The sequence below is a fragment of the Crotalus tigris genome, unplaced genomic scaffold, assembly GCF_016545835.1.
Source record: "Crotalus tigris isolate CLP2741 ecotype Arizona unplaced genomic scaffold, ASM1654583v1 scf7180000019599.1365583, whole genome shotgun sequence".
In the NCBI taxonomy this organism is placed as follows: Eukaryota; Metazoa; Chordata; class Lepidosauria; order Squamata; family Viperidae; genus Crotalus; species Crotalus tigris.
Genome location: NW_024097615.1, coordinates 836,360 through 853,073, shown reverse-complemented (window position 1 = coordinate 853,073; position 16,714 = coordinate 836,360). Strand labels below are relative to the sequence as shown.

General features: G+C 41.9%; 1 protein-coding gene across 5 annotated transcripts in view; it reads left to right on the top strand.

Annotated features, from left to right (window-relative positions):
• Positions 1-16,714, top strand: part of LOC120317325 (gamma-secretase activating protein) — a 45,934-nt gene that overhangs the window by 11,002 nt on the left and 18,218 nt on the right. For all 5 annotated transcript variants that reach the window (XM_039363837.1, XM_039363836.1, XM_039363839.1 and 2 more), the window contains exons 9-22: positions 264-368; positions 1,758-1,817; positions 2,324-2,367; positions 3,439-3,524; positions 3,631-3,708; positions 5,080-5,160; positions 6,738-6,830; positions 6,955-7,172; positions 8,276-8,345; positions 9,231-9,313; positions 10,020-10,073; positions 13,518-13,646; positions 14,134-14,186; positions 14,893-14,924. In XM_039363837.1, the coding sequence (XP_039219771.1) occupies positions 264-368; positions 1,758-1,817; positions 2,324-2,367; positions 3,439-3,524; positions 3,631-3,708; positions 5,080-5,160; positions 6,738-6,830; positions 6,955-7,172; positions 8,276-8,345; positions 9,231-9,313; positions 10,020-10,073; positions 13,518-13,646; positions 14,134-14,186; positions 14,893-14,924 (1,186 nt within the window). The remainder of the gene's footprint in view (positions 1-263; positions 369-1,757; positions 1,818-2,323; positions 2,368-3,438; positions 3,525-3,630; positions 3,709-5,079; positions 5,161-6,737; positions 6,831-6,954; positions 7,173-8,275; positions 8,346-9,230; positions 9,314-10,019; positions 10,074-13,517; positions 13,647-14,133; positions 14,187-14,892; positions 14,925-16,714) is intronic.

Here is a 16,714-nt window from a genome sequence, read left to right as displayed (position 1 = left end):
CTAAGGAGAAATGTCCTGATAGTGAGAAAAGTTAATCAGTGGAACCACTTGCCTCCAGAAGTTTTGCGTGCTCCATACTGGAGTTTTTCAAGAAGAGTCTGGACAGCCATTCTCCAGAATGGAATAGAGTTTCTTTTTGGAGCAGAGGGCTGGACTAGAGGACCTCCAAGGTCCCTTCCAGTCCTATTTATTCTGTCTTCTTTGTATGACATGACGTCGTACTATTTCTCTGCTGGAACGGTGCTCTTTTCCTTCCCTTTTAGACGATTGAAACTTCGAGCCGGCTTTCGAAGGAGAGAATTGTCGATGATCTGATTTGGTCCCAGTGGGACATGCGAGAACAAAGACTCTTCTATATTGTCACAAAGGTGAAAAAACGTGAAAACGTTTGTGTTTTCTTGATCATATAGTTCGCTTAGTCTTATGAGTGGTGGGTTATTTGATAGCAGCAGTTTGACCCCCATCTTAAAATGATGTGGAGCTCTTAACCTACAGGAGATTGAAGTCATACCTGGAAGACTCTTCAGGAGAAAAATAATAATAATCTTGCTCTCCCTTGTTACAAGAAATATTTTTTTTAAAAAAAACATACTGAAATTCCGAGGCCAGTTACAAAATTGGCTCCAGAACTATAACATAAATTGTTAACCCATTTGGTCAGGCAAGAAGCCTGGAGACGCTGAGTTCTAGTCTCACTTTAGGCATGAAAGCTGATTGGGTGACTTGGAGCTAGTCCCTCCCTCTCAGCCTAACCCACCTCACAGGGTTGTTTTTGTAGGGAAAAGAGGAGGAAGAAATATTAGGCACATTTGTCACCATGAGTTATTTATAACAATAATAAAAGTGGGATTAAAAAAAAATCTGGTTTATGATGATATAGAGTGGGGGTCTTCAAACCTTGCCCTTTTATGACTGGTGAACTTCAACTCCCAGAATTCCTCAGCCAGGCCTGCTGGCTAAGGAATTCTGGGAGTTGAAGTCCACCAGTCATGAAAGGGCCAAGTTTGAAGGCCCCTCCCAGAATTCCTCAGCCAGGCATTTGATTGTGATTGTGGCATTTGACTGCCAGCCAGTGTTCGTGGATCCTGTTTTTTAATTGACGTGAGGTTTGTCCCACGTAGAACTGATTGCAAATTGATTTTGTAAATGACATTGTTTCTTTCATCCTTCCTTATCTTACCTTTGATTTTGGTTTTCCTCTGAATGAAAATTATGCTGTTTCGTGTCAGAATCTGATGTCTTGATAGAAAACGGATCCATGCGCTAAAATAATAAGATTTGTTTTTCCAGATACCATCAAAGTTAGTAATTAAAGCTATTGTAACTAAAAACCAAAGGATTTTTCTCGCGAATGAAATATACGGTTGGTTAATTCATAATACCAAAGGTGTATTGTGGTTTTGTAATTTTGAATGGTCACTAAAGAAACTCTTGTAAGTCACGGACTACCTGTATTCAGTTGGATATGCCATAATAATAACTTGTAGCTACAGTCTGCATTTGTTGACTCTCCTCTTAACGAAAACCTTAATTTTGCATTGTCTGATCAGGGAGAGCTCAAAGTTGCAAAAGAAAAGATGCAAATCAATTATTCTTCCCCCCCCCTTTTTTTGGTCCACCGTGAAGAATCTGTTGAGAAACTTTCATTTGCAATTAAAAATAATAATAATAATAACTTAGATTTTCTGGAGCCAGGATGTTTACCTCCACAGATCAAACTTCAGTCTCTGTTAATATTATGTTTTTTTTTATTGTAGGAAGAACGGGACACATTAAATTGCATCCAATTTTACCCCAATAAAGACTTTAAACTAATAGTAAGTTCTCCTGGAGGTTTTATATATTGAAAGTAATGTTAAACTATGTGGAGGTGTTTTTTTGGGGTGATGATGAATGAAAAGGATAATATCTATTTTTGAATCGTAAACAAAAATCGCATATATATAGGCTTAAAGAAAATTTAAATAAGCCACATTTGATTGCATTCTGACATTATTTGGAAGCAAGCAAATTTACATCATGGTTTAGTGCAGTATATGTGAACTTAACATCTACTCCTTGTGTATTTCAGTGCACGCTGGTTATTAAACACATGTAACCTGCCTCCTTTAACAAATCAACACTTCCAAAAGTAAAGGGTATCTCAAACCAGGAGCAGAGAGCATAATGTAAAGCCTAGAAACGTTATATTATGTATTGACCAGTAGGAGGCACTGTACAACTGGTTTTATTCTTATTGTGACTCTTTGGGGTTGATGTTCTGTGTTCAACAGAAATAGTGTTGCTTGCAAAATCCTCATATCTCTTTTTGTTTTTTAAACAGCTCGAAGCACCTTTAGAGATTTCTGTGGCTGACATAAGATTAAAGTGAGTTTACGGGGGGGGGGATTTCTCTTTGCTTCTGTGAATGTAATACAGTAAATACATTTTTTAAAAAAAATTGAAAAAATATATAAAAATGGGGGGGACACCCCGCAATCCTCTAAAACAGGGGTCTTCAAACTTGGCCCTTTGATGACTTGTGGACTTCCAACTCCCAGAATTCCTCAGCCAGCCATGATGGCTGAGGAATTCTGGGAGTTGAAGTCCACAAGTCATCAAAGGGCCGAGCTTGAAGACCCCTGCTCTAAAAGGACCTAGAAAGACAAGAAAATACACCTAGATGGTACATATTTACAAATAGGTGTAAGGAGAATTCTGCATAAGCGTTTCAACCCATCATAGCTGTATCATTATAATCAGGGATAGCTAATCTACACTGCTGGGCAGTTTGCATGTTGCTAATGGACCTCACCTCTGCAAATCATTTGAGTTGTTGGGACTGTATGCCTATCCTTCCAAAATAGTTAAACTGAGTTAAAATCAATCATCTAGTTTAATGAAGAGAAGGACGAAGGGGGACATGATAGCAGTCTTCCAATATCTCAGGGGCTGCCCCAAAGAAGAGGGAGTCAAGCTATTCTCCAAAGCACCTGAAGGCAGGACAAGAAGCAACGGATGGAAACTAATCAAGGAGAGAAGCAACCTAGAACTTAGGAGAAATTTCCTGACAGTTAGAACAATTAACCAGTGGAACCACCTGCCTCCAGAAACAGTGAAGGCTCCAACACTGGAGATTTTTAAGAAGAGACTGGACAGCCATTTGTCTGAAATGATATATGTTCTCCTGCATAAGCAGGGGGCTGGACTAAATGACCTCCAAGGTCCCTTCCAACTTTATTATTATCATCAGCATCAGCATCTTTACAATGAAACAGTGTACTTGTGTTGCAGACATCCCTATTGATTCCTTTCGCAAGGATTATGAATGTCAGTTTATTGATTTATTTAGAGTATGGAACATATTTCAGTAAAGTAGATGACCTGCAGGGTCCCTTCCAACATTATGATGATGATGATGATGATGATGCAGTAGTATCTCCTGTTTTCTCTTCCCAGATCTGTGAACTTGAATTATAGCTGTTATCAAGACCAAGAAGTTACACCCAAGTCTTTGGATGTGCATATTTTTACCAGCGACACAGGTTTGTGTACAAGAGAAGGATGCTTGCTTCCTTCAAAATCTCAAAAAAAAAAAAAAAAGTGGAAACTCCATATTTTCAGTTTCTTAATAATATTTTTCCTTCCTAGGAAGCTTGTGTTTGTGTTACAGCCTGGCCACTACAAATGCCAAAGAAGTGACATATTCTGTAGCTTTCCTACACAAAGGTAAGTTTATTTATTTATGAGACTTATATACCGCTTTAAGTGCAAGCACTCTCTAAGCGGTGTACACCAGTAAGCAATGTATATATATATATATATATATATATATATATATATATATATATATATATATATATATATATATATATATATTTACATTGCCCCCAACAATCTGGGTCCTCATTTTACCTACCCCGGAAGGATGGAAGGCTGAGTCAACCTTGAGCCGGTGAGATTTGAACCGCTGACCTGCTGAACACAGTCAACTAAAGTGGCCTGCAGTATTATATTCTCTCTTTAAAAATTAGCCAGAATGTTATATTGATTCATGATTAATGGAGAGGCAGTTTGATCTAGCGCAGTGGTTCTCAACCTTTTTAATGCCGCAAGCCCCAACCGGTCGTAAGTTGAGGACTACTCAACCGGTCGTAAGTCGAGGACTACTCAACTGGTGCACACTGTTTGCAGAATGGGACTTTTGGCGGGCTCAGCAGGGCAGAGACAGCCTGGACAATTCCTATTGGCTTTGGAAAGCCAATAGAATTAGACTCTATTCAAGAGAGTCTATTCTATTGGCTTTCAAAAGCCAATAGAATAAAAGGGAGTAGCACAGCTAAGGAAAAGGGGGAAAAAATGGCGGACTGCGTTGTTTGGCGACCCCCATGAAATGGGGTCCCGACCCACAGGTTGAGAACCGCTGATCTAGCGGTTAAGGCTCCAGGCTAGAAAGCAGGAGACGGCGAGTTCAAATCCCACCTTAGCCAGGAAAGCCAGCTGAGTTATTTTGGGCTAGTCACTCAATCTCAGCCCAGCCTACCTCAGAGGGTTGTTGTGGGGAAAACAGGAGGAGAAAGGGGCCTAGGATCTGTTCGCCACCATGAGTTATTGGTCAAAAATAATAAACGCGGGATACAAATACATAAATGTTCAAGGGAAGTTATTTCCTGATACATTTGCATGACTTTGCAGCCCTAGGATGTTTTGTCCAAACTTTTAAGGATGCATTTCAAAGGTGTATATATATCCAAATTTTAGAAATATATATATATTTCTGCTGCTCGAAGCACAAAGCTGAAAGCACCAGCCTGAAGATGATGAATGGGACTTCGTCGAAATGTCGCCAAGGCACTTCCAATTTTACGCGGGAGAAAACTCGAACAACCAAAGATAGATAGATAGATAGATAGATAGATAGATAGATAGATAGATAGATAGATATAGAGAGAGATGATAGATAGATAGATAGATGATAGATAGATAGATAGATAGATAGATAGATAGATAGATAGATAGATAGATAGATAGATAGATAGATAGATAGATAGAATTGAAAGAAATTATATTACCTGCACCTTTATGTTTTCCTCTTTGCAGGCTATAGTAAAACATATACTAGCACTTTAGAGGAAATGGATTCTCTACACATGAAGAAGGAGCTGGTTTTTTTGGATCTTGGTAAATTGATCATTTAACCCCCCCCCCCCCTCTTCCTCTTCTGCTTCTCTGAACGAAAGACCCTTCTGATCGAAGGCAGTCGGGAGCTATTTCTACCGAAAAGCTGGAACATAATGTATTTTATTTTGCCTTTGTCTCTGGGATCTGTCGTGATCTCTTCCCGACACCCCTTAAATCTGGTTGGCCAAATAACGAACTATTTCAAAATTGGCTTCCTTCTTGCTTGGCAGAAACAGAGAGTTTTAATTGCCTATATAGAGTCATAAGACTTGGCCTTTTTCTAGAAGGAAAACATTTGAATTCCTCAGCTGCTTTACTTCCTGTGGAAACATCCCACAACATTAGAATCGTTTCGCAAAGGGAGCCAAATTGCATTGCCTGAATACGAAATAGGAATAAAGGTACAGCCCTCGACGTACGGCTGCAACTGAGCCCGACACTTCTGTCGCTAAGTGAGACACGGGTTAAGTGAGCTTGGCCCCCGTTTTACGACCTGGCTTGCTACAGGCCTTAAGTGAAATCGCTGCAGTTGTTCAGTTAATAACCAGGTTGTTCAGTGAAATCTGGCTTCCTCCATTGATTTTGCTTGTCAAAAGGTCATAAAAGGGGATCGTATTTACGACCGTCGTAAATATGAGCCAGTTGCCAAGATCTGAATTTTGATTACATGACCTTCAGGATGCTGCAACGGTCCTAAGTATGAAAGACCGTCACAAGTCCCTTTTTTCAGTGCTGTTGTAACTTTGAACGGTCCCTAAATGAACTGTTTCAAGTCAAGGACTACCTGTAGTCTAGGATTTTTTATTATTATTATTATTATTATTATTATTATTATCATCATCATCATCATCATCATCATCATCATCATCATCATCACACAGTCAGCCAGATGTTCAGACTGGATATGGCATCTTGTCTTCTTCTTCTTCTTCTTCTTCTTCTTCTTCTTCTTCTTCTTCTTCTTCTTCTTCTTCTTCTTCTTCTTCTTCTTCTTCTTCTTCCTCCTCCTCCTCCCCTCCTTCCTCCTTCCTCCTTCCTCCTCCTCCTATTATTATTATTATTATTATTATTATTATTATTATTATGTTGGAAGGGACCTTGGAGGTCATCTAGTCCAACCCCCTGCTCAGGCAGGAAACCCTATACATTTCAGACAAATGGCTGTCCAGTCTCTTCTTCTTAATCATAATCATAATAAAGTTGGAAGGGACCTTGGAGGTCATCTAGTCCAACCCCCTGCTCAGGAAGGAAACCCTATACCCTTTCAGACAAATGGCTGTCCACTCTCTTCTTAAAAACTTCCAGTGTTGGAGCATTCACCACTTCTGGAGGCAAGCAGTTCCACTGATTAATTGTTCTCACCATCAGGAAGTTTCTCCTTAGTTCTAGGTTGCTTCTCTCCTTGGTTAGTTTCCATCCGTTGCTCCTTGTCCTGCCTTCAGGACCGTTTAATGAGATTGCACAGTCAACATCGCAACGGCCGAATAAATAATGCACCTAGGGCGTACAGCTCAATCTTGTGTTGTTTCATTTTGATTGATTATGTTAAAAAAATAACAACATTCATCCCCAAATAGGCTGTTACGTGGCTGTGTACTTACCTGGACAGTTCCTACATCTTCTGAATACTCAGCACCCTGACCTCATGTGCCACAGTTTCTTTCTAACAGGTACCTTTATTTTATTTTTTTAACAAAAATAGTTCGTTTCCAGCAAACTAGAGAGCCTGTGTTTCAGCCTGCGGTGAGCGAACCATCTCTAAAATCCTTCGGCTCATTTTTGTTTTTTCTTCAGGTGAAGATGCAGAAATCAATCAACTGAACGCTGACGCCGTCTTTTCCCCGGCCAAATCGAGCATATGGGATCGCAGCACGGGAAAAATATTTGCTGTGGAAATGAACCCAAAGGCCTTGCTCCAATTCCTGTGGAAGAGCGAGTCGGATAATGACAAATTAGCAGCCTTGCACTGTCTCCTTCTGCATGTGGGAAGCACGATGGAGTTAGAAAACCAGGTGAGTGAGGGTGTCTCTATAGTAGTGTGACGAAAATCGGTGTCTACTTATTGTTGTGTATAAAATAGCAAACACTTTGGATTCTTTGTGTTTTTTTTTTTTTAATCAAGTCAGTTGCCAGTTATCACATGGTGCAAGATAATCTCAGTTAATTTGGTACATCAGAAAAGGAGCTGAACTCTAAGCTGAATAGCAATAGCCCTTAGACTTATATACCGCTTCATGCTTTACAGCCCTCCCTAAGTGGTTTACAGAGTCAGCCTCTTGTCCCCCAACAATCTGGGTCCTCCTTTTACCAACCTCGGAAGGATGGAAGGCTGAGTCAACCTTGAACTAGTCGGGATTGAACTCCTGACACTGGGCAGAGTTAACCTTGCAATTCCGCATTCTGACCACTGCGCCACTACGTTTTAGATAGCAATAGCAATTGTATAGTCCAGGCCATGGTTTTCCCAGTTGCAATGTATGGCTGTGAAAGTCGGACCATAAGAAAGGCTGAGCGCCAAAGAATGGAGACCTTTGAACTATGGTGCTGGAGAAGACTCCTGCGAGTCCCCTGGACTGCAAGGTGATCCAACCGGTCAGTCCTAGAGGAGATCAACTCCGACTGCTCTTTAGAAGGCCAGATCCTGAGGTTGAAACTCAAATACTTTGGCCACCTAATGAGAAGGAAGGACTCACTGGAGAACGGCCTGATGCTGGGAAAGATTGAGGGCAATAGAAGAAGGGGACGACAGAGAATGAGATGGCTGGATGGAGTCCCTGAAGCAGTAGGTGTGAACTTAAATGGACACCAGAAGATGGTAGAGGACAGGAAGACCTGGAGGAACATTGTCCATGGGGTCGCGATGGGTCGGACACGACTTTGCAATTAACAACAACAACAACACTTAATGACTGCAATTCCAGGCTCAGCGACAGTCGAGGACAATCTGTACATGGCAGTTATGAAATGAAAAGGTTTTTTTTTTTCACTCGATTAGTAGTAGGTGACGAAGCCTCCGTTAAACTGAGACCTCAGATCACAGGGAATCCAACTCCCTTTTTACACGGTGTGACGGCTTGCCCAAGTGATATCAGATTTTGTTTTCTGTTTTTAACAGATCATCCACTGGATTTCCGACAACGTGTCGGCTTGTTTTGCATTTGATCCCATACAGGAACTAATCATTGGTAAGTGTTTTTATGTCTGGGGTCTTCCTACCAGGGTGCAGCTGTTAGTAGCAGCTGCATCCTTCAGAATGTATTTCCAGAGTATGCCGTAGTTTCGCAAAAAGTGGATGGAGAGGTAATCAATTAAAATGGAGCCGCAAGAGAAAAAAATAAACAGGTAGTCTTCGATTAACGACAGATTGCTTAGTGACCGTTCAAAGCTACAACAGCACTGTAGAAAAAAATTCCTTGAATAATAATCTTTATTGATTAGCCCATGGGCCATATCAAAGTGCAGCGTTCCAAACACACGTTATACTAAAATGCAGTAAAAACAATTTAGAATGGAATTAGTTAAAATATAATTCAGGATAAAATAGACATAAAATACCATTTAAAATGAAATTGGGATAAAATACTTTTTTAAAATGAAATTAGAATCAAATAGAGCAATTTAAAATGTAAGTCAAGGGTAGGCAACCTTGGCTTTTTTATGACTCCAACTCCCAGAATTCCTGAGCCAGCCATGCTGAGGGAAAAGGGAGAGGTTTCCAAGCTGAGCCATGCTGGCTGAGGAATTCTGGGAGTTGAAGTCCATGAGTCATAAAAGACTCGTGGCAAGAAAGGTCGTAAAATGGGGCAAAACCCCCTTAATAAATCTCACTTAACAGCAAATTTTGGGGTCAATTGTGGTTATAAGTCAAGGACTCCCTGTATTTAGGCTCAGTATCCTCTCTTATGTTAACACTGAAATCCTGAATCCCATTTAGTGATAGTGAACCCCGCTGAATTCAGTGGAACTCCCTTACAAATAGAGCTATGTTGAAGAGTATTGCTAATTTTCACAGAGGCGTGCGGTATTTTACTTGATGCAGTCAAGAGGCTATCTTTTCTCGATGTTCTTAGCTTCTTTACACTGGAAAATGTACTTGGAATCCGGCAGCCTGGATAAGCTTTTACCGTACACGTCACTGCTGAACTGGAAGAAGGTAAAATTCTGTTTATATATAGCATCACAGATCAAACAAAGGGCACAATCACCATGTGCTTTACTGCTTAACTGTTTTACTTAGGAAAAAAAACCATCAAGTATATACCATAGATCCAAACTTGTAAACACTGCCATCTACTGGCTGAATACTACTATAGTTGTTGCACAAAAATATACATCCCCAAAAATGTATTCCAACATGAACTGAGGGATGTCTTTCTGTTATTAAATTCAGAGACAGATCTGAGTTTGTTAATTAAGGAGAAACTTCCTGACAGAACAATTAATCCATGGAACAAGTTGCCTTCAGAAGTTGTGGGTGCTCCATCATTGGAGGATTTTAAGAAGACACTGGACAGCCATTTGTCCAGGATGGAATTAAGGTCTTCTGCAGGTTGGAGTAGAAGACTTCCAAGGTCTCTTTCTTGCTCCACAATTCTATGATTCAGATGTTCTTTTTAAGAATGAGCCCACAAGACGTTCTCCTTGCCCATAATGAATCTTCGTGGTATGATATCCTGGTATCGGTAAAAAAAAGAGTAATCAAAATATTTTGATGGATTTTTACAAAACCAGCTTCCCTGGAGGTTTAGAAGGTGAGGTCCTTCTTTGAAGGCCACATGTTTTTCAGCTTAATTAAATAATTGTCTTCCATTGATGTATTTTGTCGGAAAACTTAACACTTGTTATTTCCACCTTTCTAGGATATTCCTGGAATTCGGTGTACAACATACATTATCTCATTACCCTCTTTAAAGGTAAGTGCATAATAAAAATATTCTAACAATATAGTGAAGTAGGGCATGTTTGGGACTTTTATTTTTTTGTGTATAAATTTTTTTATTTGTTTTTTCCATACATACAATAATACTTTTTCAACCAATGTCTGAGTTTACATGCTAATACATATTTAATTCCTAATCCTTTATTCTTTCCTCCAGCCAATGGTAAAATAAATTCCAAGTTTGATAATAATCCATTTCTTCTTTTTCTTTCAGTCTCATAGTCAATCTGCCCATCTCTGCGCATTCTAGAATTTTTTTAAATTATTTCTTCATCTGATGGTATTCCTTCATTTTTCCAGTGTTGCACAAATATAATTCTTGCCGCTGTTGCAACATGCAAAGTCAAGTATAAGCTTTGTTTGTTAGTCTTTTCTGGCATTGTACCTAATAAAAAAAGTTCAGGTTTAAAGTCAACATGTTCTCCTAATATCTTTTCTAGCCAGGTATGTATCTTTTTCCAATAATTCTTTACTTTATCACATGCCCACCAAACATGATAATACGTGCTTGGGACTTTTAATTTACACTCAGTTTCAGTGGATAACATTTCCTGTAATAATCACCCTATCGTGGAACAGGATTCATAGTTAACGGAAGAGATTTCCTGTGAAGTAAGTTGTGCCCCATTTTATGGCTTCTTTGCTGCCGTTGTAAGCAAATCACTGCAATTTTGTTAACTGATTTAACACTGCAGTTTGGCTTATCTGATTGACTTTGCTGGGTCAGAAATCAGGACAGCATCTGCAACTGTCACAAATATACAGACCAATTACTAGGTATCTGAATTTTGATCATGTCACCGTAGGGATGGTTCATTATTAAGTTTGGCAACTGATCATAAATCATTTTTTTTCAGTGCCGTTGTAATTTTGAACGGTCACTAAACATAGGGCTATGTGTCAAGGATTGTCTGTATTCTTCGAGATAACTTGGCTGGTTCAGACATAACATCCCAACTGTATTTTGGAAATCTAGTCTCCATCTTCCCCAAATCCCGTGATAAATTTCAATCAGAACAGAGCTGGAAGGGACCCTGAAGGTCATTTAGTCCAGCCCCCTGCTCAGGCAGAAGACTCTGTACCATTTCAGACAAGTGGCTGTCCAGTCTCTTCTTGAAAACCTCCAGTGATGGAGTACCCACGATTTCTGGTGGCAAGCTGTTCCACTGGTTAATTGTCCTCACTGTCATGAAGTTTCTCCTTAATTCCAGGTTGCTTCTCTCTTTGGTCAGTTTCCAACCATTGTTTCTCGTCCTTCCCTCTGGTGCTTTGGAGAATAGAATAGAATAGAATAGAATAGAATAGAATAGAATAGAATAGAATAGAATAGAAGGGACCTTGGAGGTCTTCTAGTCCAGCCCCCCACTCGAGCAGGAGAACCTATACCATCTTAGACAAGTGACTGTCCAGTCTCTTCTTGAAAACCTCCAGTGACGAAGCACCCACAACTTCTGGTGGCAAGTTGTTCCACTGGTTGATTGTTCTCACTGTTAGGAAGTTTCTCCTTAATTCCAGGTTGCTTCTCTCCTTTTCTATCCATTGTTCCTCGTCTTGCCTTCTAGTGCTTTGGAAAATAAATTGACCCCTTTTTCTTTGTGGCAGCCCCTCAAATGCTGGAATACTGTTATCACATCACCCATAGTCCTTCTTTTCTCTAGACTAGCCATACCCAATTCCTACGACCGTTCTTCGTATGTTTTAGTCTCCAGGCCTTATTCGCTGCCTGATTCCACACCAGAACTGAAAATCGCTTAAAACCAGTTTGACTATATGAAGAATTTGCAGTCCGTTTTTTTAAGTTACCACTTGAGGTCAGTCTTGGCCTGCATTCATTCCAAGCGATTATCTCAAAAGAGGCGTAATTGTTCCAAGGAGTCTTCTATAACTAGCATCATGACATCATATATTTAACATTTACACATGGAGATGATTCTAGCACTTGGAGCTGTGTTCAACAAAGCAGTTCTAGTTAACTCGGGAGGACAAATTAGTTTGGCATATTTTATTGATGATTTACCAAGCAGGAATTTGTCACACTTGTGCCCTTTCATTTGTGAAGCCCTGCTGTGCCCAGTTGTGTCTTTTGCTTTGTTTGCAATTCTCGCCGGATGATCACATTGTAATGAATTGAGCATCCCGGGTTGATCGGTTTAATATTGCTATTATAACCGTAGGAGAACTGGGATGGTCGTGCTGTGCAGGAAAATTGGATTTTAAAATGAAAGGATGACGTGATACAGCTGCTAGCTGTATAAGGGTGTGCTAAAAATTTGTTATTTAAAAATGGCTGAGTCAAACGCGATCAGCACTAAAACTGAACGGATGGATGATGCATTATGTATGTTAAGAGAGAAGCAGTGGCAGAAACTGGAGGATGAAGTCAAAAGAGGAATCAGCCTAGAATCCAAACAATCCCGCCTTGAATTTCGTAGATCCTTATCTAATTCCTAGCATTCGCTAACCATCAGTTTTAAGAACGGGGGGTCTTCAAACTTGGCCCTTTGATGACTTGTGGACTTCAACTCCCAGAATTCCTCAGCCAGGCACGCTGGCTGAGGAATTCTGGGAGTTGAAGTCCACAAGTTATGAAGGGGCCATAGTTCCCCCATGCTGGCAGAGGAATTCTGGGAGTTGAAGTCTGCAAGTCATGAAGGGGCCATAGTTCCCCCATGCTGGCTGAGGAATTCTGGGAGTTGAATGCTGGCAGAGGAATTCTGGGAGTTGGGAGTTGAAGTCTGCAAGTCATGAAGGGGCCATAGTTCCCCCATGCTGGCTGAGGAATTCTGGGAGTTGAAGTCCACGAGTCATGAAGGACCAAGTTTGAAGACCCCTGTTTAAGAAGATTCCTATGCACAGGGTTTTAGCAGTAAATCAGTATAATTGGACCTTTGTGTGTGTGGATCTTTTGCACCTGTCAATTGCCTTGAGTTGTATAAAATGAAGGTGGGAATATAAGTCTAATGAGGAAATGAAATGCCAAGTCCTCAATTTTAATCTCCTTTAACACTATTTATGTTAGACACTGTACTGATCATGCTTTTAAAAGCTTCATTATTGTTCATTATCCACATCTCCACAAAGATTTGGAAGGCGTTAACAGACATTGAAAAATAATGTTTCCCCCCCCCCCCAAAATCTCAGCCTCGTCAAACAATGCTTCGGCAACACAGCGGTTTCACTCCTGCTGATATCCGTCTTGAAAATAAGTTAAATACAACACAGAGTTTCTTTGCATTACGACCAAAATGGAGCCAGAATTTTCTGTTGTTGTTAGTTTGTATTTTTTAATGCCACTGTAACTTCGAACGCTTGCAAGCTGTTGACCGCCTGTAGGCTATTGGTCACAAGGCCGAGGAGGAAATAACGCTGACGGAAAACCCCCTCTCTCTCTTTCTTCCCGTTTATTTGCCTGCTGGAGGTGCGAAACTGCAAAGGCTTCTGGGAAAAGTTGAATTTGAACCTGGAATACGTGAAATGTGTCGAAACCCCCTTGCATTTCAGCCACACAGTGCTGAAGAGGGAATGGGATAAACTGCTTTCCGAGGAGGTAAGTCAGCCGTGGCGACTCAGAGCTTAGAAGACAGCATTGCAGGAAAACTCTGCCTGCTGCTAGCAGTTCGATCCTGACCGGCTGAAGGTTGACTCAGCTTTCCATCCTTTCGAGGTTGGTAAAATGTGGACCCAGATTGTTGGCAACAGGCTAACCCTATAAACCGCTTAGAGAGGGCTGTAAGGCACTGTGAAGTGGTATATAAGTCTAAGTGCTATTGCTAAGGCTAGGAAGGAAGGAAGGAAGGAAGGAAGGAAGGAAGGAAGGAAGGAAGGAAGGAAGGAAGGAAGGAAGGAAGGAAGGAAGGAAGGGAAAGGAAGGAACGAAGGAAGGAAGGAAGGAAGGAAAGAAGGAAAGAAGGAAGGAAGGAAGGAAGGAAGGAAGGAAGGAAGGAAGGAAGGAAGGAGCACAACTGTTTCTTGAATGCAGCTCTTATGAAATACCGAGAGAGTAAATTGGCTCTTTTGCATAACCTTATTCACAGAAGACTGCATCCAGGACTTCTTACGTCAAAAGCATATTTGAAAACACGAAAAAGTGAGTCGAGCATCTTTTTGCCATCATAAAATCGGATGGCCCTAAAAGGGGCCGTTGTCCACGGGTCTCAGAAATAAATGAAATAAAGCGGGGGGGGGGGAATAAGTCCTTTTTTTTTAGTGCGGTTTGTAACTTTGAATGGTCCCTAAACAAACTGTTTGTAAGTTGAGAACTACTTCTATAGATCTTGTATAGATGCGTTGGCTGTCCTGGTTCCGACAGATGAAACTCTTCAAAGAACTTCAAGGCATTGTTTACCTTAAAGAATCTTTATTCGAGTAACATAGCATCGGCACGTACATCGGCAAAGCCCAAATCTGAATTCCCCTCCCCTGAGCACATAGTATCAAAGCACAATTCTCTCCTCTAACTAACAGTCATAAATCACATTCTCCAATTAGTTTGAAATGCAGACCTTCCCTCCAGTTCTCCCACCCGCCAGTTCTTATCATCTCTTATTTCAAAAACCTTGGTTCTCACACTAGTTACAATATTGTTATGTCTAACTAAACTCCCATACACATTCCTCCTCCCCCCCCCCAGTATCATCTAATTCTCAATTCTAAGAGTAAACCATAAGAAGGAAAATGGCTGCATCTCCATATGTTGTCAAAGCAAGAACATCCGATGTTAGCAGCGTTGACATTGCCTTTTTAAGGTCTCCCTCCACTGAAGCTGTTAAGAAACATTGCTCCTTTTCTTCTAGGGTGCTTTCCAGTTTGCCCAGGTGGGAAACAGGTAAGTGTTTCTTGATCTCAAAAGTTTGTAAGTAACAGCTTCCCTCGATCCCAGCTGAGCATCATTGTTTCACAGGATGTGGCGATCCATTGGTTTCTTACTAAAACATACAAGGAACGGTTGCTGGAATTGGGTATGTCTAGTTTAATGAAGAGAAGGACGAGGGGGGACAGGATAGCAGTCTTCCAGTATCTCAGTCTTCCAGTATCTCCCAAAGAAGAGGAAGTCAAGCTATTCTCCAAAGCCCCTGAAGGCCGGACAAGAAGCAGTGGATGGGAACTCATCAAGGAGAGAAGCAACCTAGAAATCAGGAGAAACTTCCTGACAGTGAGAACAATTAACCAGTGGAACAACCTGCCTCCAGAAGCGGTGAATGCTCCAACACTGGAAGTTTTCAAGAAGAGACTGGATGGCCATTTGTCTGAAGTGGTATAGGGTTTCCTGCCTGAGCAGTGGGTTGGACTAGATGATCCCCAAGGTCCCTTCCAACTCTTGTTGTTGTTGTTATTTGGTAGTTATTGTGCTTAAGGAAATGAAGTGTTTTCCTTACTTAGAGCTGAGTTTCTCTTCAAAAGAGAGTAGATGTTCTTCTAATTCAGGGCAACACTCCTTGTTTTCTTCTTCAGAGAGTTTGTGCGGTCTGTAACTTATAAATGTCAACTTCGGAAAGGGAAAGGACATCCTTTCTGCTTCCACAAATTCTGTGAAATTGTTGTTCCTGACTTGCGGGGTGGAAAAACAGTTTCCTTGGATATGATAGCTCTTTTCTCAGACTTAGTAGGGCAGGAGCTGAGCGTATCTCGAGTAAGCATATTCTTTTGTCTAAACTTGTAGAGAAGCTTCTTCCTGTGGTGGCTGGTGGCTTATATAGATAAAACCGTGGTTTACATTTGGCAGTGATGGCGAACCTTTTAGAGACCGAGTGCCCAAACTGCAACCCAAAACCCACGTATTTATCGCCGGGTGCCAGGTGGGCGTGGCCCACTGGGTGGGCGTGGCTGTGGTGCTCATGGCAGATTGGGTGGGTGTGGCCAAGGTGGGCGTAATCACCTCAATGTTGCTCGTGGGGAGGGACACCTGTGGGGGCTGGGCAGACTTGGGGGAGATCCAGGGGGTCTCGGGCAGGTGGGGCGGTGGGCAGGAGTCTCGTCCTGCGGGGTGAAGCGAGGCAAGGCGAGGCAGGGTGGGGGTGCCATTGTCACAGGGCAAGGTGGGGCCGGGGCAGTTGCTGCCTGACACCATTGACCCCCACACACAGAGGCCAGCGAGCGCATGGGTGCTGGGATGCATCCGGCCATGTGGGACCTCGGCAAGTTAGCGGGCGGCTGGTTTAAGAGGGACGGTTGCCATCTCCAGGGCATGGCCTGTGTGCCCACAGAGAGGGCTCTGAGTGCCGCCTCTGGCACGCGTGCCATAGGTTCGCCACCACTGACATATTGTCTTGTAGATTGGAAATGATGGTGGCACGCGTGGAGAACATCAAGAGATTGGTTTTCAGGAAGTTACACGTTTATACATGCAAGCATAGCACGTTAACAAGTTCTTAGCTTCTTCTAAGTCAGCGGTTCTCAACCTATGGGTCGCGACCCCATTTGGGGTCGATCGACCATTTCACGGGGGTCGCCAAGCAAGGCTGTCCGCCATTTTTTTCCCCTTTTCCGGCGGGTCCCTTACCTCCCTTGGGCTGGGCCAGCTGGTGGCCCAGCCGGTGGTCAGCCTGCTCCGTCTCTGCCGCTTGCCAGCTATGCCTCGGCCGGCGCAGGGGGCGGCATGTGCGGTGCTCCCAAGCA